We start from the raw sequence: 27,729 nt of genomic DNA on the forward strand, positions 1-27,729 counted from the left end.
TTTATAGTAGTGGAGTCTATTTGGAGAAACAAAATTAGAGCACTGTAATTCCATTAACCCCTTTGAAAATAACGAAAAACTATCCAGGTTTACAGTTAATTTATATAACCTTTACAGTTAATTTATATTCTGTTACTGTGAGCTTTTAGTCTTGGAGTAAATTGAGAAGTAGACAAAAACTCTACCACTTATATAATGTCTGGATTCGTTTGATTCACGTTTAGGTTAGTTTGGGGGTTTGGGTTTTTTGTTTATTATTCTATGACAGTGTTAGTGTACCAGGAGTCTACCTGGAGTGTACCTGGAGGAGACAGATCACAAATCGGAACACAGCCCGAGTGTCTAATGACGGCAGCTCTGAGCAATCAGTCTGAGGCCAGCTCTCGTATCTTTCCTTTAAAAGCATCCCATATCTCTCTGTACACTTCCTGGGAGACGCGCGCACACACGGTTGCGTATTTACCGTGTTCAGGGTCCGTGTAAAATTGACATTAGCTGTTTGACGCACAATGATAGCAGCTCATTCAGCCTTATTCAGCAAATGCATCTATTATATATATATATATATATATATATATATATATATATATATATATATATATATATATATATATATATGACTGCATTTTTAACATTTAAATAAACACGAAAATAAATTTAAATTCTTGTGATCCTAGTGCAAACTTATTGGCATCCGTTTTGGAAAGTGAGTGACATTTTGGCAAGGGAAGGAAGGAAAGCGTCCACAAGGAGAGACCCAAGAGCAGGCTGGATCATTTACATCACCATGAAGCTGCAGAACAATTGAGGTTCTATGAAGGATTTCAAGAATGCATTACGGGGTTAGGCCATTTTAAAAAATAAAACCCTAACATGTAGACATTTGCACAACAGCAGAGACCTCATGCCTTGTCTCTGACACTGTCTGACATAACGTCAATAAATTGGATAGCGAATGCAGTTATCTAGAAAAAAGGGCAAAACAAAATTTAAATTGGTTTGCAAACCCGTTTGACCAAAACCATTACAACTAAAATGGTTATACTGGTTATATTTACACATATACATTATTTACACATTTGAATAAAGGTATCAATATGTCTATAGTATATATATTTTTAAAACACAGGAAATCTTTAAAAGAATTTGAGGTACATAATTGGACGCTTATGACCACTAGTGTAATAACTAATCAAAGTTACACCACATGCATTTTTCCAAGTAAAATATACACACTTAAAATAGAAAACATGCACTCTTGAAGGTACCATTCAAGCCATAAAACAAAGTCCATATCCTATTACAGTAAATATCCTAATGCAGTATTGGCTGTGACATGACCGAACCTTAAACAACTATCACCTTGGAAATAATGCATATTATTATCTATCTCATCTACATCTTAACTTGTTGGGATTTGGATTATTAAAAACGAGACGTTTTTTTGTGTTGTGGCTGCTTGCTCATCAAATCACACAAGCTGGACTTTGAAAAGAAGTTAAAGTAGCCTCTAATGGGGTCATGCGGGCACATAGACGTTTTCCTGTGGACTGCGCTTCCAACTTCCCGGATTGGGGGCGTGCCAAATGGTTCCCTTTGTGACGTGTACCATCATTCCAGCCAATCGCCTTCAAGACGAGGAGAATATTAAGGCGAAAGTTGAGTGTAAGAACGGAGGCCGTCTGTTTTTCTTTTTAATATTATTTTACTTTCTGTTGGTGTTTAATGTGCTGCGGAAAGGAAACCCGCATTGCGTAAAAAATTGCGTAAAATTTAATAAAAACTCAAGAATATAGAAAGAAGCAAGTGGAAGTGTCCGACAGTGTTCTATCTTTTAGGTAGATTTGTTTTTTTTTATTTGTTTTTTTTTTTTTTTCATTTTAGCATCTCAGCAAGGCTTAAAAAATCACAAGAAGTTTCCCTTCACAGCTCGCTGGACTGGATATTATCGACTTTTGGAAATAGTTTGGTGAAATCAAGTCAGAGGGGGTGTTTTGTTTTCTTCACACATCCTTTCCTGCACCCGAATGGCTTTGGGGTCGGGCATCTAATCAGACACTTATATGATCAGACACCGGGACTCGATCGCAGAAATCTTGAGGTGAGTTTAGAAACACACCCTGTGTACCTGCTGCAGTCTATTTGCATGTTTGCTAACCGTGTTTCACTACCACTGACAAGCGTTAAGCTTTAATCCATTAACGTAGTCGTGTTGTGATTTGTTAATATTTTAATTGTTAATAGATCGTTAACATCGATAACATCGTTCAATCGGTGTGACTTTACTGCCGTTAATTGAAGGGGAAAAACAGAAAAAAATTGAGGTATGTAATAACAACCCAATTAAAATATTTAATTTGTTTCTAACTCCTTCACCTGTGACTAATAATATTTGACTAAAAAAATAACAAATGAGGAGAAACGTGTGTGCAGAGGGTAATAATAATAATAATAATAATAATAATAATAATAATAATAATAATAATAATGATTATTATTATTATTATTATTATTATTATTATTATTCAGTGCCTTTATATCAAATAAACAGTGGATATAACGCCATAAATGGAGATTACACGGTCCATAAAAGCTGTCACAACTGCATCATGTCAGAGTTATTAGGATAAATCTAACATCTCTACTGGCCACTCGGAAATGAATGCAGTACAATAAAAGCAGCCATACAATGCCATGTGACGATGGGGTAGTGTACACCACAGGAAAAGAAGAGGAGTGATTAAAATCTATTACTCCACTAGCCTCAGTCTCTCCACTTTTAGGGCCTAATGAAATGGAATAATGTGTGACTTGCTCCTTTTTGGATAAATGGACAGAGATCATGGCGCCTATAGGGTTACAGGCAAGGTGCCACTGAGCAAAACCGCCCACCAGAAAAAATAATAATAATGTTTGGCAGTTCCTTCCCTCCAACACAGTCACTGCATGTGTTAATAGCAAAGCACTGGCCAACTCTACAATTACAGAACAGTGAGACGATAAAGCTCTTTTTTCTTTCTATTGGCTCTCTTTCCCTTTATTCTCTTGCCCCCCTTTATCTCCCTTTCACGTTATACATTAGTGGCACTCTATAGTTTGTTATATTTCCTACTCTCTCTCTCTCTCTGACTCTCTCTCTCTCTCTCTCTCTCTCTCTCTCTCTCTCTCTCTCTCTCTCTCTCTCTCTCGTCTTCCAAGAATGACGTCAGATGTATTCACTCCCCTCCCCTTATTATTTTTTCTTTTCTAAAAAAAAACTTTAGACAGAGAGAGAGAGAGAGAGAGAGAGAGAGAGAGAGAGAGAGAGGGGCGCCCTGAGACAATTTTGCCCTTAGGGAAAATAGCGACAAGATTAGGGTCTTTTTCTTCTCAGTGCAGAACAGGGCTCAGTGCTAATCCGAATTGGGCTAATTGACAGACCCCAGAAAAGCCATGTGAACACTGAAATAAAAAAAAAATGCAAAAGAAAGAAAAAGTTGGAACATAACTCGCTTGTAAAAATGGTGCACGTGCATGTAATTTAATGTAAAAAGTGCAGAAAGGATAAAAAAAAAATCAAGTATAACAGATCTTTGTAAATTACAAATATATTACAGGCAATTTTTTGAAATCATTCTATAAACAACAGGTTACTACAAATCATCCCAGTCAATGAAGTGAAAAACAAGAAAATTATAACAGTGGATTAATTACCTAAGAAAGAAAAAAAGAAAAACAATTAGCCCGTGCCCTGTTAGGACTATGTGTAAAATTACACACTATTAAGCGGAATTACAGGTAAGTGCGATGAGCGATCACGTTTCCCAAAGGGAAGAGCTAATCTCCTTTTAATTTGCTCTTAAATATCACGTTTGGGCCTAATTTAGGCTTGCCTGATTCTTTAAAAAAAGCGTATTTAAAATTTGACTTATGTCTTTGTCATGAGACAAATAAATACATGAATAAATATTGTATGTGTAAAAGAATGCGCAAAAGAAATGAATAGACAAATGACCAAATTAATTAATAAATAGGGAAATTCGGAAGCATTCACACACACACACACACACACACACACACACACACACACACACACACACACACACACACACACACACACGCACACACACACACACACAAGGGGGAAGTGGCACAACCTTGATAATATAAAAACGGAGGGGGTTTTGCAGCACCACCCGACCGAGATGCCACTGCAGCTCATTATCCCGTTTCCTTTCAGTGCGATTTGCAAACTGTTTGGCAGCGTCGTTTGTCTCCTCATTTTGTGCCTTAGTGGGGGGAATGCGATGCTTGTCAGGGCCCTCATTCATTTCACCACAGTTTATTGATGAGCTCCCCGCGTTTTTTTTTTTCAAGCACATGTCAAAAGTCGAGTCGAGTGTAGCCTACATATGCAACCACAACTTTATTTTGGTCTCTGAGTGTCCCAAACACCGTTCAATTCCCATTTCTAAACTACCCCGCCGTGCTCCCTACTCCCTCCCTTACTCCCTGCCTCCATCCCTGCCTCCTTCATGACTCCATTTCAAATTTGCCCGACCCCGGACTCTCTTCCCCACTCCGACAGAGGAGTAAAAGTGGAAAGGCGTGCATAGTGCAGCACCAAACACATGCTTTTACATTGTACCGTGGTATCCAAATCAAGCAGCAACATGTAGAACGTTTCAGTCCCATCATGAAACTGGACCGAATTAACTACAATTTTTTTACGCTTTTCAGACAACACGTTGGTCTTCATTTCCCACCATATTTCCTAATATTTAAAAGTGTTTTAAAGGGTGCGTTGCGTGTTTAATACTTTTTCGTGATGGATATGGAATTGCACTTCAGAGTAGTGGTTCTTAATATTTAGTTATGTCTATTCAGTTGTTTAAAACCTACACATAAAATATGCATACTAAAGCTAGAAAATGATTTCTGAATGGAAACACCAATACCAGAATTTGGTTACTAACTGTAACTATCTTTGTTGAGGTGCTATCACCTTATGAACCTTTAGCAAGCTAGGCCCATGTACATGTAGTGTTTGGTATACAAACTTACTTATGTGCATCGATATATCATTGTATAACTATTGTGCATCAACCTTTTCCAGGTGACGGATACATATCAAGGTCAATACCCTCTGATCTTTGATTTGTGCGCGTGCAGAATGGTTTGTAGCTGTATTCAAAAAAAGAATTAAAATGTAATGAAACGTGGTGTAAAGACTAAATATTTGGACAGACAGAATAAATTCTGCCTGAACACCCCGCCATAGGCTACATATCAATCAAAGGCCATGGTGCTTTTGGTATTTTTTCCGCTTCAGTAATGGACAGAGATATAACTGAGAACAATCTAACGCATTGACGCAGCACGGTGCGTGTAACCTCCGATAAGCCTGTAGGCTCGTATTACAAAATGTAAATCGGGTTGAGGTTTTCATTTAGCTGACTACCGTTTCACTGGAAAGGACCCGAGATGGTTTATACAGTCGACAACCCAGTGTGGTGCAAGGAGAAAACCAGGTCCGACTCAGATCAAGTACGGGAGCTGATCACAGTAGTTTGACATCTTAAAAAACTTTACAAATGCAAACTTTACACATTTTTTATTCCCACTTCACTAAAGGCAATGGAGGGTTATATAATCGTGTTTAAAACTTTATGAGACGATGTATAGTGATGGACATGGTTGGGTTCGAATGAAGATTTGTTTTCCCAAAACAAAAAGAAAACACTTTTTTTTAAGTACATTCCGGAGAACCCTGAAAAAAGATCTTGCAGGAACCTTTTCCTGTAGCGTGTTTCCACATTTCCCACATTTGGTGGAGTCTCTATGGCTATGGTTTCTATAGCAACAACTCCCGCCGTGCGTTGTCCAATAGGCAGCGCGCGTGTGAAAGAAAAAACGGCTAGCAGCGCATTATGGCAGCAGTACTTGGTGCGCGCCGGAGAGGGGAGCATTTTGCTATTTGCATGTGCGCGGCGGCGTGATTAGTGAGTTTTCAACAGCTAGCTTCTCCGCCGCTTTCCCGCTCAGACACACAAGGGGGCACGAGGAAGTGCGTGTGTGTATGTGTTAGTGTGTTTTCTTTTTTTCCCCTTTCATTTCTTTTCTTCTTTTCTTTTTACTTGAAGATGATGACAGAGGTCAGGATCCGCTAATGGGGCCACTGAAGAGGAGGCACAGAGCAGAAACACATACATTACATACACTAGAGTACCGTCAGCATAGGTGCATGCTCTCTCTCTCTCTCTCTCTCTCTCTCTCTCTCTCTCTCTCTCTCCATTTATTTGTTTCATGCTCACGCGCTGCTGCGGAGTTTCATTCCACTTTATTTTGTCAAACCCTCTGTTTCCTCTGTGTCTCGCAGGGATTTGTATTTTCTACCAGTCACTTGGAAACTATAAAAGGAACGACAAAACTATAGGAGAAATATTTCACTTCTCTTCGACCTCGTCTGCTAATTTGACAAGAAGCTTCAGCCGAGTGACGAGCTGCAGGAGAAAAACAAAAGCAATCAAAACCAAAACATGCCTCAAAAAGGTGAGTAAAATCTTTCCCCTTTTGCGCGCTAGATGCTTTGGGAAACTTAAACGCGTTTGAACAGAAAACGCAATGTTTCTTTAAGTCCAGCTGAAAGGAAACACTTTTGGAGCTAAATCAACACTGTTTTAAATGCACTCTTGAAACAAAACAGTTTTGCGAGTTTTCCTTAATAACTAGTTTTTTTTTCGTAACAACACTAAAATCCTGAACATAGATTATGAGTCGGTCTGATGCGCCGTTTCAAGCTCATCAGCCTAGGCTGAGTTTTAGTTTTTTTAATACGAGGAAGTTTGTATATCAGCTATATTTTATTATACATTTCGCCCAAATCATATGGAACTTTTGAACTTTAGCCAAATTACAATTTTATGACAGAAACATTAAAGTCGAGGAGGAAAAAATAGATACGCTTTGAAGCGGTGAGTAGGGTGTCAGTTTGGATCACACACACACACACACACACACACACACACACACACACACACACACACACACACACACACACACACACACAAACCAATCACTTGAACTTGAGAACGTATTGCTTTTTTATTAAATCTCACACATGCAAGGGAACATATATAAATATGACCATGTTTACGCAAGAAACTGACTGACTGATTACGAAAATATATTAACAATTAAAAAAAATGACGATGATTTTAATCATCTAAATAATATCTTACAAATATTTTAGTACTTTATTTATGCATAATTATACACTGTAATTAAATGCTCTGTACCATCCCTGGGTTTCATTTAATCTTCATTAATTTAGAACAGTTTTATAGTTCTCGTCACTTGTTTCCACATTTCTGCATGTCAATATAGACTTACCAGAAGGCTGACAAACACAGAATAGGCATGTTGGAAGACTAAAGGCTTTGTGTTGCACATTAAGAAGTGTAAAATGCAGATGAGGCACTATTAAAACACTAATTATTAAACCAGAGGCACCACATCACTGAGAGCAGGAGGGACAAAAACACTTTTTTAAAGACTCAAAAAGCAACATTAGGGTTGTTGAGGTGTTGTAACGATTACAACTTAAATGTTTAACACACTCATACATTTAAGGTATAATATAACGTATAAAGTAGAATCATGAGTGTATGGACTGGTGATAAGATGTTTTCTTTTTTGATTAAATAAATATTAATAAAATGTCACAAAATGGTATTATTAAACACGTAAACGTACCACAAACATTATTTATAAACCAACACCGTTTATTTATTTGTAAAACAACACCGTAAACACACACACACACACACACACACACAAATACACGCGCGCGAGCGTGAACATGCACACACCCAGTCCATCTACGTGAAAAAAGGGAAAATAGCAAAAAAAAAAAAGAGAGAAGAAAATCAAAGCTGGGCCTGTTTCTTCAATGGTCCCCTTTTTCCTTTTGGGTAAATGAAACTGAATGGGTTCTTTTTTAATACAATTGTCTTTTGCCAAATTGAGCTCCCCACTGAGCTGTTGTATATCTTCTCTTTTCTAAACTTCAGTTCCTATAACGACACACACCAGTAACACAATTAACGTCCAAATACTTATAATAAGAAATTACTTGAGATGGGTGTAGGGGGGGAAAGGAGGGAGGATCTTTCCCTTCAGCTTTTTTTTTTTTCATGTTTCTTAGGGTCGTTTAGTTGCTGGGGAGGATCGGATTTTACTGTCGGGATATTTCTGCTCATTGCGAACAGATTTCATGATTAAAAAAATAAAAATAAAAACCATTAGAAAGAAGTGCGCTGCTTTATATTTATTTTTAAAATAAATAAATAAATAAATAAATAAATTGACATAAGCACAAAACGGAATAACTGTAATAACTGATTCATCCAAATTTTAAGTAATGGGGAACGATAAAAAATATTATAAGGAACAAATATTATCTGTCATCAAAAAATTATTGTCATCATTTTTTACTTGAAAATAAAAGCTGCACCTATACACAGTTTTATTAAATAGGATATATATATATATATAAAATTTAGTTAACAATTTGCCAAAAATTCGAATTTTAGTGTAATCTGAGAAGTAAGAATTAATTATGTAATACAGTACGTTTCAGCTATAATGCATTAAGAAATAATGGATAGGTGTTTTAGATGATACTAATAATGTTTTGCTTTGTCCTATAGGGAATTATTAACTAGTGTGACGCAGATGAGAGTCTATATATTGTTATAAGCGGACAGTCAACTGTTTCCAGGCAAGTTTAAACGCTGGATAATTCAAAACAAATTATGGAGACAGTAGTGTGCTATCACTTTTTTTTTTTTGTTGTTGTTGCACGAATCAGTAACTTTTTTTTATTCACCACCCTGCACAATAATGCCCGTAACGTTTTTTTTTTTTTTTTTTACACAATCAAATCACTGCAATGCAAAAATAATGCATGTTGAAATTTAAAAAGAAAAAGCAAAACTGACGACGATTATTGTTTCTTTATGACTAATAGAATACTATAACCGGACCACGTGGGAGTCTGGTGTAGCGTCCATGATGCAAAACAGTAAGTGGAGTTTTGTTTTTCTCTCTAATCTCCATATTTCTCTCTCTCTCTCTCTCTCTCTCTCTCTCTCTCTCTCTCTCTCTCACACACACTTTATCGTCTTCTTTCCAGTATGTTTTAGCGTGAATGTTATTGCATGTGACGATTTGACAAAGTTTTTTTTTTTGTGGTATATTAATGGCTAAAAAGAATGTGACAGGGAATTAATTCAATTTTTTTAATGCAACCGAAGAGCAAACTACAGCCTATATTACACTGCTTTCTGTTATTAGTGTATTTATTATACATTTATACCTTTAATATCATGGTTTAACTGCGTTGTATATAATCAACTGGAAATGACCAGATGCATTTGGAGAATAAGACCATAAGACCTATTGTGTGTGTGCATTATGCTAAGAGGTACCTGTAGTAATGTTACCACTCCAAGCTTATTCCATGTTATCTAGGAAAAAAAAAGAACTATGCTGAGAAACATGTATTAGGAAGCTTTGGTACACCTGACACGCTCCATTTGGTTGAATTTCCAAGAAAAAAATCTAGCTAAAGACGTTAAGTTGATTGTTCAAAAACCACATGTGATATCGTGCAGCTATGATTATGATTATTATTATGATTATGAGTCTCAACCTTTTGGAAAAAATAAACAGGACATACTTTTTTCTCTTAATGCTGGACCAGAGGTGTCTGACATCTGTAAAGAAGGTGTGTTGAATGACGTTCTGTCACTTTTTTGTAGGATAAATAATTAAATCAGAATAAAAAGTTACAATTTAAATTAGCGTAAAAACATATATAACTATTATAGTTATATCAATATATAACAGTATTTATATAAGTATATAGTTATATGAATATATAACTATGATAAAACACGACAAATATGAGTATAAATAAAAGTGTTTGTTTTTTATTATTATTATTATTATTATTATTATTATTATTATTATTATTATTATTATTATTATTATTGTGTGTAAATATAAGCAGGCGATGGATTGTTCAGAGGCTTTCCAAGCTTTTTAATGCTAAAAAGTCCTGGGTGTAATATAGAAAATTGACACCATATGTCTTGCTATTAATTTGATTAGAGGTAGAATAGGCTACAAGGCGCATAATTATTGCCCCTAGGGACTCATAATGATGACGATTTAACCTTTCAAGAGAAAACTTTGATTTTATATTCCGATCAGTGTTCTGGCTCGGTCAACTGGGGTTTGGGATTTTTGGGGGCCATAAGGGACTTAATCCCAAAGCCAATAAATCTTCAATATGCTCATCCGCGCTGACCTCGCTGCAAAAGACTGATGATTGATTTACTCTAATCCTGTGAATTAAGCCTCTAAAACGACATGGTCATGGACTTTCCTTCTCATCTTTCTCTGGCATGTTTATAATTATATCAGATAACTGAATCATTCCACAGAGACCCTGTATAAAATGTTCAAGAGTATTTACGCTGCATGGGCTGTTTTATTTCATCTTTGTCTCACTGTTTACTTACTGTATGATTATTATTATTATTATTATTATTATTATTATTATTATTATTATTATTATTATTGGTGTTGGAGTTGTTGTTAGTTTCATATTTATTTCCCGCGTTGTCGTGTGTAAATCCAACCCACGGTGTGGAATGTAGACTATGTAAGTCTAGTCTTTGACAAAAATGCCACTTTTAATGTACTTAAAGCCAGTGCGCATCCACGTTATTGTGCACGCGCACAGTTTCCCCCCCTCTGGCTGCCTAAAAATGAGGCTTTCCTTGAAGGCTAAATGAGCAGAGTCCAATTTAGTCAGGGTGATATCCGAAATAAAGACAGAAAGGGTCGTCATCTGCATTTTCCCCAACTTTTTTCTATCGTTCTACTTTTTTTTGTCGTGACGATGCAACGTTCAAACGCAAAGCTTTGTCATAAAGTGACATCCCCTGCCACAAGTGCTCCAAGCTTGATCTTTTCCAATTAGCCTTCCCATGCATGATCCGGAGCGACTTATTCCGCCCATTTCCAGATATTAAGCTCAAACTTGACGTGCAGCTTAGCTTAGCTTTATTTTAAAGACAAAATGTCAGGCAGGCTCATCATATTTGTTTCTCCCCCCCTCTTCTAAATTTGGAGCTTATTTATTGCTAAGGAGCTTGTGCTCTTGGACTCAATTTAACTGGAGGCTCTGCAGGGGAAGGCAAGAGAGCAAAGAAGTAAAGAAGTAAAGGATAACCAGAACACAAGAAGGGCTCTTTTATTCCATTTTGGGTACAGGTTTGGTGCAATTGATCATCATTTTTGGATATTTTTGGATATAATTGATATAACCGATTTGAAGTGGCTTGTTTAAAGTGGACTGTAAAGGTGTGCGATTTAAATGTCTCTACCTGTATTATATCAATCTCTTTAATCCTGTGCTGTGTTTAAGGAGTATTACTGTCTAATTCGCGAACCCCAAAATAGCATTACGCCATCTGATCCGTTTTAAAACGTTTACAAAGATGCGCAAATCTCCGGAGCGTGTGTAGGTGTTAGAATAACACGTTTGCGTTAGAAGAACATGACACAAAGAGCACATCTGGGGAAACACCAATCGCGAATATATATCCGATTAACAACAATAACAACAACAACTAGCAATGTTAATAAGTTAACAGTGTTAATAATGTTTTTTTGTCTGATAAAGCTTTTGTTGGCAAGGATGCAGTGATTCTTAGAAATATATTTTATAACAAATATTCTGAAAATGTATAGACAGCAATGCATGAAACAATTTCGTGTTATGTACAGTTTGATTTGAACCTGTGTATTTAGGAAACAGTGTGCAATCTGTTATTATTATTATTATTATTATTATTATTATTATTATTATTATTATTATTATTATTATTATTACTTTCTTATTTTTGGTTTGGGTAAAACGCACTCATGCTGTTTTGTCCTCCGTCCAGGTCACAGCGGGGTGAACCAGCTCGGCGGCGTGTTCGTTAACGGCAGACCGCTGCCTGATTCCACCAGACAGAAAATCGTGGAGCTCGCGCACAGCGGCGCCCGCCCCTGCGACATATCCCGGATTCTGCAGGTGAGCTCATGACATGCAACGCATTGACGCGTCCTCGCTTTTTTTTTTGCTGCACCCCCTTTAATTAAAGCAAGTAATATAACAAATGCATAAATCTTTCGTTCTTGCCTTATTATTATTATTATTATTATTATTATTATTATTATTATTATTATTATTATTATTATTATTATTTGTTTTGTTTTACTCATTAGACAACATGCGTATTGGTTTGTATGTCCGGATTGGTTGACCAAACAGTATCAAATAATCAATCAGCACTAATTTACAGGCCCTAAATATATTCAGAGATATTTATCGTATGTTTCTATAACTGACAAAAATGCGAACAGTGGTTTATTTCAAAACACACCACCAAAAAATGCAATTGATTTCCAGTCAAATTCAAATCCATTGCCCCTAATATCATCTCCATTAACCGATTGTAACAACAACAAAAAAAAAAGGACTGCATTGAGAGTTTCTTGTACCACTGAAGGTATATTTCTTGTGTTTATAGACCCATGCCGATGCAAAAGTCCAAGTGCTGGATAATGAAAACGTAAGCTTATCAATGTTTGGACTCAAGCACGTAACATTTCACGCATTGTTTAAATAATATGTGTGATTTGTGTCTCGCGTTTTGTGTCCAGGTATCCAATGGATGTGTGAGCAAGATCTTGGGCAGGTACTACGAAACAGGCTCGATCAGACCGCGCGCAATCGGTGGAAGTAAACCACGAGTGGCCACACCTGAGGTGGTCGGCAAAATTGCGCAATTTAAGAGGGAGTGCCCGTCCATTTTCGCGTGGGAAATCCGGGACAGACTGCTCTCCGAGGGCATCTGCACGAACGACAACATACCGAGCGTGAGTTGCAAACTAAGTCTGCTTTCAAATCCGAATTCTCTGACGCATGAATTGCATACCTGTCGACTTTGTTATGAGTCTGACCTTGAACTTGTACAAGCACTTCGTTCATATGTAAATCAGCCTGCAGGAATGTACCACAAGACAAGGCGTGGCAAGCTGAGCTGTCTTAAGAGCTGTTCTGCTTACATTCGTGATCAAATTGGATTAAATTTGTTATTAAAAAAATTGACCTCGGATAGCAAAGCTTATATAGACCAATAATCTCAATTTAAGGTTCATGATCTAAGATTAGATTTCAGCCTTTTTATGCAGATCTTAGACTCAAAGCTGGTCAAGGTCATGCAACACAACCAAGTCCTCCAAATACTCATTAGATGCAGATTACAGGGAACTGAGGAGATCTCATTGTGTCAACAAAGTAGCCTTTTACAACAAGACATTGTGTTTTATTTAAGGGAGAAAACAAATAATAATAATAATAATAATAAAAAAAAAAACAGCTAGAACCTTAAAATATGTTAAAATGATACATGAATAATACAATAAAAATAATAGCATTAAAGAATACAGCATCAAAAAAAATCAGCCTTATATTGTAGTATATTGTACTTGCTAGAAATCATTTAGAAACTTATAGCCGAGGTTGACATTTAGTCATAAGCTATTACTGTTTTTTTTAAATCACAGTCTCGACCATTTTTTTCCCCTCCAGCTCACTATAGCAATTCTAAACACTGGGAAATGTTAACAAACAAACAAGTATTTAATCAGAGAAAACAAGCAGCTGTTTTTGTTCTGTAAAGGTACAAATGACATTTCTGTCATTTTTACATTTTATAATTTTAACTGACAAAATTTTCTACTATCTCTAACAAGCTAAAACCCCCGCAAACACCGGATAATGTCCGTATTAAGTGAACTACATGAAGTAATGAAATAATGCCACGCTCTGTGCAGTGCGCTCTATGTCCAATTTGAGATTCAGCCTAAAATCAATCGCCTGTGCGTAATATCGAGGCCAGAAAAAAAAAATATATTGCGATCCCGAGGACGCGCACTTTTAATTAAAATGTGCTGCATCTTTGGGGTTTTCGTCTTTTCAGGTGTCGTCCATAAACCGAGTGCTGCGCAACCTGGCTAGCGAGAAGCAACAGATGGGAGCAGATGGCATGTATGAGAAGCTGAGGATGCTGAACGGACAGACGGGAGCGTGGGGGACCCGGCCAGGCTGGTACCCCGGATCATCGGTGCCAGGACAACAGAACCAAGGTACTGCAAGCTTGTCTTTGATCAAATATAAGGGGATGAACTGGTGAGCATGACAATAGAAAGGGATAGTACATTTTGGGGATGTTTTACACTCACAGATCAAAAGGGTACTATAATGTACCAGTTCTTGTCTCTGGGGTGATACCATCAAGGGTGAACCTTTTGAATGATTAGCACACTTGAGCTTCAGTAGTGCATATTGTTTATTATTTATTCTAAAAATATAATGAAAGTTTAGGAGTGTATTGGTACTTTTTAACGGTACACTACTACTACTACTACTACTACTACTACTACTACTACTACTAATAATAATAATAATAATAATAATAATAATAATAAGTTATTATTATTATTGTTGTTGTTGTTATTGTTGCTGTTGTTCTTATTACTAATACTATTACTACTACTGATAATAATAAAAGTAATAATAATAATAATAATAATAATAATAGTAGTAGCTACAGTTATTTACAATTATTTACAATATTATTACAATATTGTATTATATTTACTACAAGACAATGATATATAAACAGTATTATAGTCATAGGCCTTTGTGTTTTTAAAAAAAAAAAAAAAAAATTTATACTGATCGTAACCTTGTATGTTTTTGTCACTTTATCCTTCTCAACCTGACTGTATGGGGCGAGCAAGGTTAAAAAAATAAATGAAACACAACACGTGGGATACTCTGTACAAAAGGGGGATGTTTTCCGTCACGCGCATGAATGTGTTATGGGAACAGCGCTGTCTCTGTGTGTAATGGCTCATTAGAGGACATTTTGTATCTCATTAAAGGCGACATGAATGAGCGTCTAGCCAGAGAGAGGCAGCTGTAGAAAATGTTCCTGCAGGCCTGGACACCAAAGTGGCACCTCTTACCAATTAGACATGTCACTTTTAAGAGCATGGCACAGTGCAGGACGGACACCATAAACGCAAACGTCTCTCTGTTTTTTCACACCACATCCAGATATATTAAATCCATGATTGACTTACTGTAGTGGTGAACCATTAGTGCTACATCATCTCTTCAGGGCTTGTAAAGCTTTAGGGAGGAATAGATTTCTTACGCAAAACATCATGATTTAACGATTATTCTATATATACGTCTAATGTATATCATAGGCTAATCCTGATAGACACATGTGACTTGAATTGAATGGGACGTTCATAATGTTTGTCATCTCATCCAACACTTGACTTGTTTTAAGTGATTACAGATCAATATAAGCCTATCACTGTGATAACACACAATATTCCTGAAATTATGCAATATCATATTGTCGGTATTGACTCAAATAGACGAGTATTGCCGAGAATTTGCAGGTCACTTTGAAACTATTTTATTCCTCATTGCCAGCTAGTAAAAACTAACCTCAAAGTACAATTTAACACAGTCTCCATCTCATAACTGTCACACCAATCAGTGGGTAAATCAATTCATTATTAATAATGGACATGCAGTAGTTTATGAGTCCATGGTTTAACTTAATAGTTATTTTGGAAAACCTGTAACCTGATTCACTTAATTATTCCAACTTTGTTGAAATAAATCAAACAACAAAAATATTTGTAAGCAGGCAGTAAGCAGGCAGTAAGCAGGCAGTAAGCAGGCTGTAAGCAGGCAGTAAGCAGACTGTAAACATTCCAGCCATTAGGTCATTGACATATTTTAGGTAAATATATTTAAATACTTTTATTGGCTGCTTTAAAGTTGCTTGTAAAGTTTGTTTATATTCACTTCTCAATTCTATTCTCTTCTCTTATAGTCTCTTCTCTTAAAGCACAGTTTAGTTAACATTTTTAGACTTTAACCTCCACCACAGTTGCATCGGCGGTCTTGCTAGTTTGCGTCAATAATTTGTGCACACGTGACAAAATAGAAATAATCACCACCCAAAACGCACCAAAAATCAGACAAATAGCTTTGTATGAATCAACATGATTGATTCAACTCCTTAATAATTTCTCAAGCTAAAGTTCTGCGTCAATGAAAAATTGTTACTTGCTCAACTTCTGCAACAAAAGTTTACCAAATGGAACAAAACAATGTGTAACAACATTGTTGTATTTAATCTAGTTTTGTGTGTTTACTATTTTTTAATTAAGGTTTTTTATCAAACAAGAATAAAAGTACAGCTCTAAAAATAATTTATTGTAAGCAGAGGCCTAGAGATCAAAAGCAAAAGCAACGCTGCCGATCCTATACTTAGTGTTAGTATGTTAAATCTAAAATTATTTGCAACTGGATAATAAAGTGTTAAAGACAATCCCTGTGTTTTTAGTATATTTATTTCATATTTGGTTTAGTCAGAGTTCACTTGCCACATGCTACATTTGACTTGAAAAAGTTCAAGTGGCTGATAATTTCTCGTTTCTTTTATTTTCTTTTTGCTAAGTCAGACAGTCCATAATGTTGGTTTGCTTCAGTGCAGCCGACGTGTCCGATTCAGCCCTGACCTTTTAGCAAACCGAAGCCATCACTGCATAACGTAACGCTTTTAATTGAGCGCAGCAAGGTTACATTAGTTTCCAAACAGCGCAGCAGGTTAAAGCATATCGACTCACAGTCGGCTCCCCTGTCCCCCCTTTTTTTCTTTTTGCTAACACACTCTGCGTCATTGAGCCTCTTCCTTCATGGTGGGCCCCCAGTGCTTTTTCTCCCACTGCCTATAGAAGGCATAAATCCTATGCGAGGCTGAACGGGGCGGCCTCAGGGACAGTGATTAATGATGCTCGTGCATAAAGGTTAACACACCGAGCTGAAAAGGGTCTGTTGACTGAAATCCTCCTGCTTACAATGAAGGAGGGGGGGGTGGTTTGAGAGAATCCTTTTGTTGCCTTCTTTCAATTGTTGCCTCCTTCAAAATTCCAAGCACGGAGAAAGTTTGCAATCCAGAGAGCGCATTTAACACTCTCTAAACTCTCTTTGGGGCATTGTGTTGCTCTGAAAGCATGCCCTTCCATTCAAGCATTGGTGGTTATACCTCAATGGGCCTTCAAAATGTCCATATGGTATGTAGCCATAATTGGAGTAACTTGCTGATTGAAATGGGAGAAAGTTTTAAAAAGTTTTACAACTTTTCATTGCACTAAGAGGACAATGTTTTGTAAAAGAAAACATCTCTTTTTCCTTCCTGTGGAATATTGTGTTCTGACAGCACTAAAAGATCTGGGTGCTTGGTAAGTGTGAGAGGAGCTGTAAATAGATCTAGCGAGTATATAACATGCAAAGTGTCGCATTATTTAACTGCAAATGAAACGCTCGCTAATAAAGATGTATTTTAGAATTTTATTGCTCAAACTCTTTTGGTTTGTCTTTTTTTTTTTTAGAAGGCTGTCAGCAGTCAGATGGAGGTGGTGAGAACACAAACTCCATCAGCTCGAACGGGGAAGACTCGGACGAGGCCCAGATGCGACTCCAGTTAAAGAGAAAACTGCAAAGGAACCGCACTTCTTTCACCCAAGAGCAGATAGAAGCACTTGAGAAAGGTACGCTAAACATACGTACACATTGCCATGCCATGTTTGTTGTTACTCACTACTTAAAAAGGATAGAATTAAAAAAAAAGATTTATTATAATAGGAGCCTGTAATGTTGCGTTTCAGAGTTTGAAAGAACGCATTATCCGGATGTTTTTGCCCGTGAGAGACTCGCAGCGAAAATTGACTTACCGGAGGCCAGAATACAGGTAAGCTACATAGAAACATCATTAAGAACCAAAATCATATGATATTGCTGGAGAGAATTATTGATAATTATTGCTTTTTTTTAAAGGTATGGTTCTCAAACAGAAGAGCAAAGTGGAGGAGGGAGGAAAAGCTTAGGAATCAGAGACGACAAGCCAATAACTCCACCAGTCACATACCAATCAGTAGCAGCTTTAGCACGAGCGTCTATCAACCGATCCCTCAGCCGACAACGCCAGGTATGAGCAACTAAATGATTTCCATGACAAACACAGTATCGTGTGTATTCACAATCCCACTTATTATGAACATCACGACGTGCTACTTACTAAAATCTCTCTCTTCTGATTATTTAAACAGTGTCCTTCACATCGGGCTCCATGTTGGGACGGTCAGACACAGCGCTCACTAACACATACAGCGCCCTCCCACCAATGCCAAGCTTCACAATGGCCAACAACCTCCCTATGCAAGTAGGTCTCAGTCTATTTGGTGTACCCTTCCTCTACTGCACCATACATAGTCCTCTGTCCTCAAACACTGAGGCTGGTAAAACCAGAGCTTAATAGTCTGAGTGCAGTAATCTGCCTTAATTGCAGTCTTATGCAACCTCCATTTCATTCTCAGGTGCATGTATGATGAATTGACGCGTAAACGTTTTTGGCACATTGCTTTATCTCTTTTTCTATCTATCTCTCTCTCTTTCTCCTTCAGGCAAGCCAGACCTCATCCTACTCCTGCATGCTGCCCACCAGTCCTTCGGTGAATGGGCGGAGCTACGATGCGTACACGCCCCCTCACATGCAGGCACACATGAACAGCCAGTCGATGGCCACCTCGGGCACAACCTCGACAGGTAAGCTCAAAGTCTTCCTGCTTTACTGAGAGATGGAAAAATGTTCAGCAATCAAAATGGAGGACACTAGCATCAATAATGCATTGTGGGAAGGAACTCCAAAAAACAGCTGGAAATAGACCTATTTATTACGGTACAGCTGGGTAAAGTTTTAATGTTATTTATTATTCTAGATTATTATTATAGTTATTTAATATATCCCATTATATAATTACATTATACATCTCAAAAGGGTCTTAACAGCTAATCGGACATTTCAGATAATCTGATAAATGTCTAAGAATAAATAGATTTAAAAACATTATTTAACATATAATCCTTAACTCTGAAGAGATTTCTTCATAATATCTAGTGTCAAAAAAACAAACAAACAAAAAAAAAAAAACAGACTGTTAATAGCTACTACAGTGTAAGTGATAATAGAAAGCAATTCACATGTTTCATGAACTTTCCACATCATTATATCTTAGCATAAAAGGATAAAAAGACAAAAATTACATGTTGTGTTTTAATTAATAATAATGGAAAGCGTTGGCTGTGGAATAAAAGGGATAAAAACATATGCTGTTGTAGGAAAACAACATCACTGTACAGCACTGATTATTTGTCTATGGCAGCATGCTTTATTGTGTTTTATTAGAGCAGAATGATCTACATGGCAATTGTGTATAATAAACAGAATTCCACTCACATGGGCATGAACATACATGAAGGAATAGCGTTTCTCACCTTCTCCTTCTCCTTTATTTTGTTGGTGCTGCAGGTTTAATCTCGCCTGGAGTGTCTGTACCGGTACAAGTGCCAGGCAGTGAACCTGACATGTCCCAATATTGGCCCAGGCTACAGTGAAGGGAACTGAGGAGTGCAGAGAAACAGACGCGACCTCCTGGCCTCTCTCAGCTGCAAGGCGAAGCGGTTCAGCAGTATTTCACTACACAACAGAGAAGCGGCTCTAAAAAGGACCCGTGTTCTTTTGTATGGGGATAGTGCCATTTCTCTAGCGTTCTCTTGGACAGAAAGACTCGAAGAAGCACCAAAAGAGAACGGACTCTGTGTAAAGTGCCCCGTGTTATATCGTTTAAAAAAAATGGAACAAAAATTCTCTTTTCAGTTTCCAGTCATTTTGATGTATTTGTAAATGGCAAATTGACATGTATGTTATGACATAAAAAGAAATGAACAGCTGTGGATGGACTGTCAAACCGAGTCGTTCCGCAATCCGTGGAAGGAGCGACGTTCACGCGAGCATTTCTGCCGTGCTTCTTTTGTTTCATTATCAGTTGATATCAAGGACTTCTGAACGTCTTTGTAATGATTGTGGACCTGTAGTAACAACAGTTTTGTTCCAAGGCAACCATGACTACACACAGTTTACAAGAAGCCAATTCATTCGTTTCCAAAGCTTGCTGGCAGAAAAAAAAGTATATGTGGAACGCTTTGAATGCTGAATCAGAAATGAAAAAGAAAAAAAAACAAACAAACAAAAAAAAAAATCCTTTTGGTAACTTTTGGTTTAAACAGTAGATTGTGTCTTGGATATAATTCAGTTTTGTTTCATGTCGAAATGTAAGTATTTGTCTTCCCTAGAGGTCTCTCAGAACAATTTCTATAATAAAATAAATTTCATTTATAATTATCTGAATATTCTGAGCACATAAATTACCTCATTTTTCATTCGGTGGCACATTTCACCTGTCTGCAGTCTAGCTGTGTAGCTTCCTACATAATCTATACTGACATAAGAATAACTTACAGAACTAGTCTCAATGACTTTCTTTCATTTTATTTTATCTTAATGCAACAGCTTTAAATTTGTTAGGACCAGAGACAAACTTTAGGCTGTTTATCAGCCCATGTGTGAAAGGTGTTAAAGGTTCAATCATTTTGGAAAAATCCCGTAAACACAAACATATTAATTAAAGTCAGTTTAAAAACCTAATTATGAGCTGCCACAACTTTCTACAGCAGTGGATTCATTTGAATATTGTATTGATTTCAGAGGAACAAATTTGCAAATATTTATTATTTATTTTATATTTATTTTATTGCTCATAGCTCAAGTTCTATGAAAAAATAGACTATTTATTTATTTATTTATTTATTTATTTATTTATTTATTCAAAATAACCGAGTTTGTATGAAACTGGACAAATTAACCAAAACCTCAAGAGATTACTAGAAAGTTACTAGATGACTGCACCACACATTAAAATACAAAAACAAATCATGCAAAACTTAGAAAAAACTAACATGGCAACCCAACATATTGTTTATTTAGTACTCAGTAGAACAAAATGACAGTACTAGGTAGATAGGTTCATAAGACTAGGTAGTTAACTCAATTCATCTTCTTATTAGTTATATGCATATCAATTTGAACAAACTACTGTCATCTTGCAGCTTTACACAATTCTGGATGGAGATCTATAATGAGAAAAACCTAAATGAGGAAAAACTGCAACACGAGGAAGAAACCTTGAGGGGAATCAGATCCTAAAAGGGAACTCATCCTCTTCTGGGTGAAAAAAAAAGAATGGAAAAGGAAACAACCCCAAGGAAACCACCACCACCACCACTCACTCACTCACTCATTTTCTACCGCTTATCCGAACTACCTCGGGTCACGGGGAGCCTGTGCCTATCTCAGGGATCATCGGGCATCAAGGCAGGATACACCCAGGACGGAGTGCCACCCCATCACAGGGCACACACACACACACACACACTCTCATTCACTCACGCAATCACACACTACGGACAATTTTCCAGAGATGCCAATCAACCTACCATGCATGTCTTTGGACCGGGGGAGGAAACCGGAGTACCCGGAGGAAACCCCTGAGGCACGGGGAGAACATGCAAACTCCACACACAGAAGGCGGAGGCGGGAATCGAACCCCCAACCCTGGAGGTGTGAGGCGAACGTGCTAACCACTAAGCCCCCCCCACCACCACCACCACCACCACCACATAATGTTACCTTTTATGTAGTACAAATTTTCTAACACAAAACCAACTCAAACAACTCAATATTCTTTACTATTGTGACTTATTTAAACCCATTTCTTTCACATCCCTCCATTCACAAGACCCCATTGAAAGTCTATGTCTATCCCTACTGATAATAAAGAGTTTAGACCTTTATAATTTTTTATTTGGATTTATTGGGTTAGCATGGCTTTTAAACATCCCTTAATAAAGAGATTACTGTATTCAAGCTAATTCATGGATAATGAATCTGAACGCCACCAAAGAAATAATAACATCAGTCTCAATTCTCTCTGAAAAGCACATTTTGACATGAAGTACAAAGAAACCTAAAAGTTCAACATAATCCTGTCTTTATACTTTAATAACAGGGATCATCTTAAATAAATCTTAGCACAAATAGGCCATAAATATTACCATGGATGTGTGTGTAGGATGCTTCATTCACGGTATACAACGGTAACAATGCTAACACAAGAGAAAAATCACAACTCAACACAACACCAACCAAGATGAAAAGGTCAATGAAAGTCAATGTGTCTCCGTTTAGGAGAAAAAAAAGTTTACAGATTTCTTAGCTTACAGAACATGGAAAGATTTTGATAGAGTTTTTCTTGGGAAACATTAAACGTTTCCCAAGAGAGTTTCAAGTGACGAATTCAGTTTTTAAGTGATGAATTGGTATCACGGTGCTTTGATCAGTACTATAAATATTCAACTCAAAAAGTCATAAAGCAATTTTACAAAATAAATAAATAAATAAATAAATAGATAAAGATCCCTAATGAGCAATTCAGTCCCAACAGTAGTTTGGGAAGACATCTTGACTTTAACACGTCCTTTTCAAAATGACACCAGACAGCGGGGTTATAAATCATTACCCTAGGTTAAAAGTAGCATGGTCAGTATGGTCTTTATGATTACAGCAGCAGTTCTTATGTGTACGTAGTTCTTAAGACTAAGAGATTATTCAGAGAAAAGGATGAGACTCAGGCCTTCGACAACATACCAACTAAATCCAGCACACCGGACCCAGCCATGCATGAACACTGCTCAGGTACAGTCCTGTCAGGGAACATTTTTATCACTGCAGACACGCAATGCAAGAGAAAGTCAATGACAGGACACGTGCTCACTTCAGAGCAGCTGGGTTTAAAAAACAAAGATGATATAAAAAGCCCAAATGTGTCCTTTCTGTGAAAAGGTAATGTTTGGGGTTTGAGTTGATTTGGATGTAAGTGTTGTCAGAGGTTGGAATAAAAAGTTAAGGATCTGTGTGATGAAAAGTGAAGCAAGCCTGGATAGAGAAGTAGTATGATTTTGGTGGCTGTAATTTTCTTGTCAAGAAGATATCCAATGACTCAGATGTTCTGACATCTAGAAGAAGTTTAATCCACCACCTCGGTGCCAGAACAGAAGAGAGTCTTGATGTAGACCTTCCTCTTACCCTGAGAGATGGTGGGACCAGTCGAGCAGTGCTGGTAGATCTGAGGGAGCGAGCTGCAGTGTGATGTGGGCTTTGAGGTAAGAGGGAGCTGGTCCAGTTTTGGCTTTGTAGAGTCAAGAGTCAGAGCTTTGGATCTGATAGCATGCAGCTACAGGAAGCCAGTGGAGGAGCGCTGTAGTGCGGCGGTGTGTGAGAACTTAGGTAGGTTGAAAACATGTTTATTAATGACCCCTATGTTATGTTAATGGTTGTGAATAGTATTAAAATAAGTATTTAAAGGTGGCGACATGCTTTCCATCATGTGTCTTGCTTGAATGTTTGAAGTCAGTCAGTTCTATTAAAGGGTTAAGAAGCAGTAGAGCAGAGCAGCACTTCCAGGCCAAGTTGGGCCAAGCTTTTACTGGATTCTGCCACAGCCGGTTTGCTCAAACATCTCACTGTATCTGACACGTCTGGGGGGGCAAAGCATTGTCTCTGCAACATAGACAGGGAGACAGAAAAATAGAAAAAACATTGAGTGAGAGAGAAAGAGAGAGAGAGAAAGAGAGCCACACAGAGAGCTAACGATTGTCCTTTCCTTTTCTCTAGAGTAGAGGAGCATTTAAATATGACAGGACACAATTATGTTGCGCAGTGTTGTTGGCTGCAGATGCTCACTGCTATAATTCCACACTTTCGGAGAGGCGTCAGTGCGCCAGACCCCTACAATGGAGTTAATGCAGCTGTGACTGAAATGACACACACAAAGGAAACGAGGGAGAAAGAGCGAACCGAACGTGTGTCGGATTCCAAAAATGAGCTGCCGAGCAGCACTACGTGCATCCCGAACAGGATTCTGCATCTCTTTCCGTTTCATTATACAAATTATTCCTCCTGGCAAAGAGAGAGAGAGAGAGAGAGTGAGAGAAGGAGAGGGATAGTGGGAGACTGAGAGAAATTGTGTGTAAAAGAGAGAGACGTAACAATTACAATAACAAAACAGAGAGATATAAGAATTGATTAATGTTATGTCGGGTTATGTATTACATTGTAACGTCCATCTATCCGTCCTCTGTTGCGCTTATCCTATACAGTATCGTGGAAGCCTGGAGACTCAGAGGAGACTCAAGCCAGAAACTCTGAACGAGGCACATTCACACACTACGGACAATTTAGACATGGTCCGTTGTTTATGCACTGGAGGAAGAAACCAGAGAAACTGGAGGAACCCTCAGGACCATGGGGAGAACATGCAACCTTCTCACACAGGGTGGAATCAATGTTGGGAATCAATACCAATGAGGTGTGAGGCAAATATTCAAGGAAAAAAACAAAAAACCTTCAAACAGCTCATACCTAAAGCCGTGTCATGCTTCATACTTCACCTTCACCGACTACATTTTGAAATACATCATCAAAAGCGGATCAAACCGAGAAATAATAGATTAAATTTTTTATTGATGCCAATATACCCTAAAAATTCGTACTCGTACTATTTCTCTCCAGTGGTTTGCAATGAGAGTTAATCTACACAGTGGTAACTGCTAACAAGACATGTTCAATGGGGTTAAGATTTCAAGTGGTACTCGACGAACAACGAGTGAGAATTAGCCGACCGAGATCAGGAGAGAAAGTGACTGAGAATGAGGGACAGCCGGATAAAAAGAGGAAGAGATTGAGAGATTCAAGAGGAAGTGAAGTGTGTGTTTGTGCGTATGGGTGTGTGCTCCCTGCCCTCCAGCTCTCCACTCAGAGGGGCCTAATTTGCAGTAAGTGCCTCTTGATCCATCCTTCCCATTCCAGAAGAGCTCTTGAGTCTACGTGCTGATGGCGCTCTCTGCCCTAATGACCCAGCAGGACTGAAATCTAACACAGGAGAAAGTCGAGAACTTCAACGCACTTCAGTGTCCAGTCAAGAGATAAAAGCAAACACGTTAGCATCCACGTGTTTGAACTAAGCATCTGATGTTCTGTTAGCGAACATACGGACACCGTCAGCGTCATGTTCATCAGAGGTCATGTACAAGGGTGTGGAGAGAAAGCATAGAAAATATTCACAACAAAGTAAAAAGAGTTAAAAAAAAAAAGAGAGAGGCAAATAAATAGCAGCCTAAAAATATATTATACTGTATTTACAGTACAGCTCAAACATCTGCTAGCAAGTGAAAATGTTCTGAAAAAATTGCCGAATATTTCTCAGATACCAAAAGTAATGGCATATTTAGTGCAAACGTTATGTGACAATTTAATCTTAAAATTATAACTGCATAATTTTCGTACAAATCGTCTCAGTGTTCAATTATTTAAAAAATCCTAAGAGACTCTAATATCATGCTTTAACAAAACCAGGTTGTCAAACACAATCCTAGAAGATTGAAATAAACACAACTTCAATTTGTTTCAGTTTTTATTTATTTCTGTGAACACTACAGTTAACCTGTGTAGCATTTAGTAAAATTTTCTGGAAAAAAAAATAAATTAAATAAATAAATAAATAAAATAAAATAAAAAATTCTGACATTTATTGCTCTATCACTGATTTGTTGTTACAGGAAATGCAACAGATATTTATATATATATATATATATATATATATATATATATATATATATATATATATATATTTATTTTATTTTTTTTTCAAATTAAACAATTTCCGCCGTCTTCCGTTGCATGTCTAACGTGGAAAATGTGTAAGCGATACGTGATTCATGAAATGTGATTCGTTTTCTATAAAGCGGTTATATCTGACATCACTTCCGACTGAACGCATTTGTTTAAACACGTACGTTATTGTTTCTATTGTAAATTATTATCATTCATTCATTCATTTTCTACTGCTTATCCGGAGCCTGTGCCTATCTCAGGCGTCATCGGGCATCAAGGCAGGATACACCCTGGACGGAGTGCCAACCCATCGCAGGGCACACACACACACTCTCATTCACTCACACAATCACACACTACGGACAATTTTCCAGAGATGCCAATCAACCTACCATGCATGTCTTTGGACCGGGGGAGGAAACCGGAGTACCCGGAGGAAACCCCCGAGGCACGGGGAGAACATGCAAACTCCACACACACAAGGCGGAGGCGGGAATCGAATCCCCGACCCTGGAGGTGTGAGGCGAACGTGCTAACCACTAAGCCACTGTGCCCCCCTTAAATTATTATCATATTTAAAAAAAAAAACTTTTTTTTACTGAACAATTTATGGAAGGAGTCTCCAGTATCGATGCTTTGTAATTCTATAGGAAAGTCTTCAGAGACTTTCAAAGAGATGGTTTTCTGGTTTCTCTGAAACAATCTGGTTTAAGTGAGAAATAACAAACTGAGACAGCAGGAAATGACTTCATAGCTGTTCTAACATTATAAAATAACAGGAAGTAAGCTATTTGGAAAATATAACAATATTAAATCTTAGAATCAGACAAAAATTATGATGTGTTTGTGTTTAATAAATAAAAAATGTTTAATCGTTGCCAAATTGCTTTGGTTTAACAAAAGGAAATCCCCAAGTGTTTTATCCCTGGTGTTTTAGCTAAACCTTCTTAGAACCGCCTAGATAACCTTATTTGTATTAATATTGGGAAATGTCCTGTTGTATACTTTGCCAGAGAGAGTATGTTGTATAATTTTGTCAGCAGGATGTCACTTCTTTTTAATTATACTCGTAAACATGACTATAAAGCTACATCGACATTTTACGGCTTAACCAGAACAATGTTTATCTCATTTTATACAACTGAGCAGTTGAAGGTCAAGGGCCTTGCTCAGGGGCCCAGCAGTGACGGCTCGTTGGTCCTGAGATTCAAACTCGCAACCATCCTATCAGTAGCCCAATGCCCTAAACACTAGGCTACCACATCTCAAAACTATATTCTTTGTGTGTGTGTGTGTGTGTGTGTGTGTGTGTGTGTGTGTGTGTGTAAATAAAATCTGTCATCAATTCTGGCATATTGCTCATACAAACAAAGTAAATGTGGTGACAGATTTAGGGATATAACCTTCATTAAAACTCCATTGTGTCGTAGCCAAACGCCGTAAGATGCTGTATTTACATTTCTGACCTCTGTTAGCTAGGCTGGTGTTTTATTTTGTTTTTCTGATTCTACAATGCAAGTCAATGCATTTATTATTATAATGAAACAGATTATATTAAATAATTATATTCTGTGTGTTGTGATGATGCAGTGATGATGAATTCCCTCTATCGAAATCGTCTATGCTTTCTGAAACTCTGTCCTTGACCACTCTTGTCCCGTCCTTGCTGATTTCATTATGAGAGAAGCGTGAGGATTTGGGTAATATCCCGGAGGCGATGTGTAGCGATGGGGTTTAATCGTAGTTTTTAATCTTTCATTTCTAAATGAGACGGTGAGGCCAGGTTTTAGCAGATAGCAGGTCTTCAAAACTGGAACTAGAGCTTGCATGCATATTACACCATAATAAAGTGTAATAAAATCTATAAATAGGCAAAAGACAGCGATGCGAATGCAAATACACT

The 27,729-nt window shown here is 37.4% G+C and overlaps 1 protein-coding gene across 2 annotated transcripts; it reads left to right on the plus strand.

The window, feature by feature from the left end:
• The first annotated feature begins 1,595 nt into the window (after window positions 1-1,595).
• Window positions 1,596-20,438, plus strand: pax6a (paired box 6a). Of its 2 annotated transcripts, XM_060884931.1 has the most exons (15): window positions 1,596-1,665; window positions 1,930-2,101; window positions 6,359-6,531; window positions 9,011-9,064; window positions 9,746-9,769; window positions 12,003-12,133; window positions 12,633-12,674; window positions 12,766-12,981; window positions 14,088-14,253; window positions 17,593-17,751; window positions 17,869-17,951; window positions 18,038-18,188; window positions 18,310-18,422; window positions 18,664-18,805; window positions 19,569-20,438. In XM_060884931.1, the coding sequence occupies exons 3-15, from the start codon at window positions 6,519-6,521 to the stop codon at window positions 19,652-19,654; spliced, it is 1,380 nt and encodes a 459-aa protein (XP_060740914.1). In that variant the 5' UTR covers window positions 1,596-1,665; window positions 1,930-2,101; window positions 6,359-6,518; the 3' UTR covers window positions 19,655-20,438. The 2 variants fall into 2 exon arrangements, with proteins under 2 accessions (XP_060740914.1, XP_060740916.1); XM_060884933.1 differs by lacking the exons at window positions 1,596-1,665; window positions 9,746-9,769; window positions 12,633-12,674 and having other exon boundaries at window positions 1,687-2,101.
• Window positions 20,439-27,729: the final 7,291 nt, after the last annotated feature.

Source organism: Tachysurus vachellii, chromosome 13, assembly GCF_030014155.1.
Source record: "Tachysurus vachellii isolate PV-2020 chromosome 13, HZAU_Pvac_v1, whole genome shotgun sequence".
Taxonomy (NCBI): Eukaryota; Metazoa; Chordata; class Actinopteri; order Siluriformes; family Bagridae; genus Tachysurus; species Tachysurus vachellii.

What these genes read in the sequence shown, in the direction of transcription:
- pax6a (XM_060884931.1), top strand. An exon ending in GTCTGACATCTGTAAAGAAG is followed by an intron (nt 9,770 to 12,002) that starts GTGTGTTGAATG and finishes TCCTCCGTCCAG; the next exon opens with GTCACAGCGGGGTGAACCAG. An exon ending in GCCAGGACAACAGAACCAAG is followed by an intron (nt 14,254 to 17,592) that starts GTACTGCAAGCT and finishes TTTTTTTTTTAG; the next exon opens with AAGGCTGTCAGCAGTCAGAT.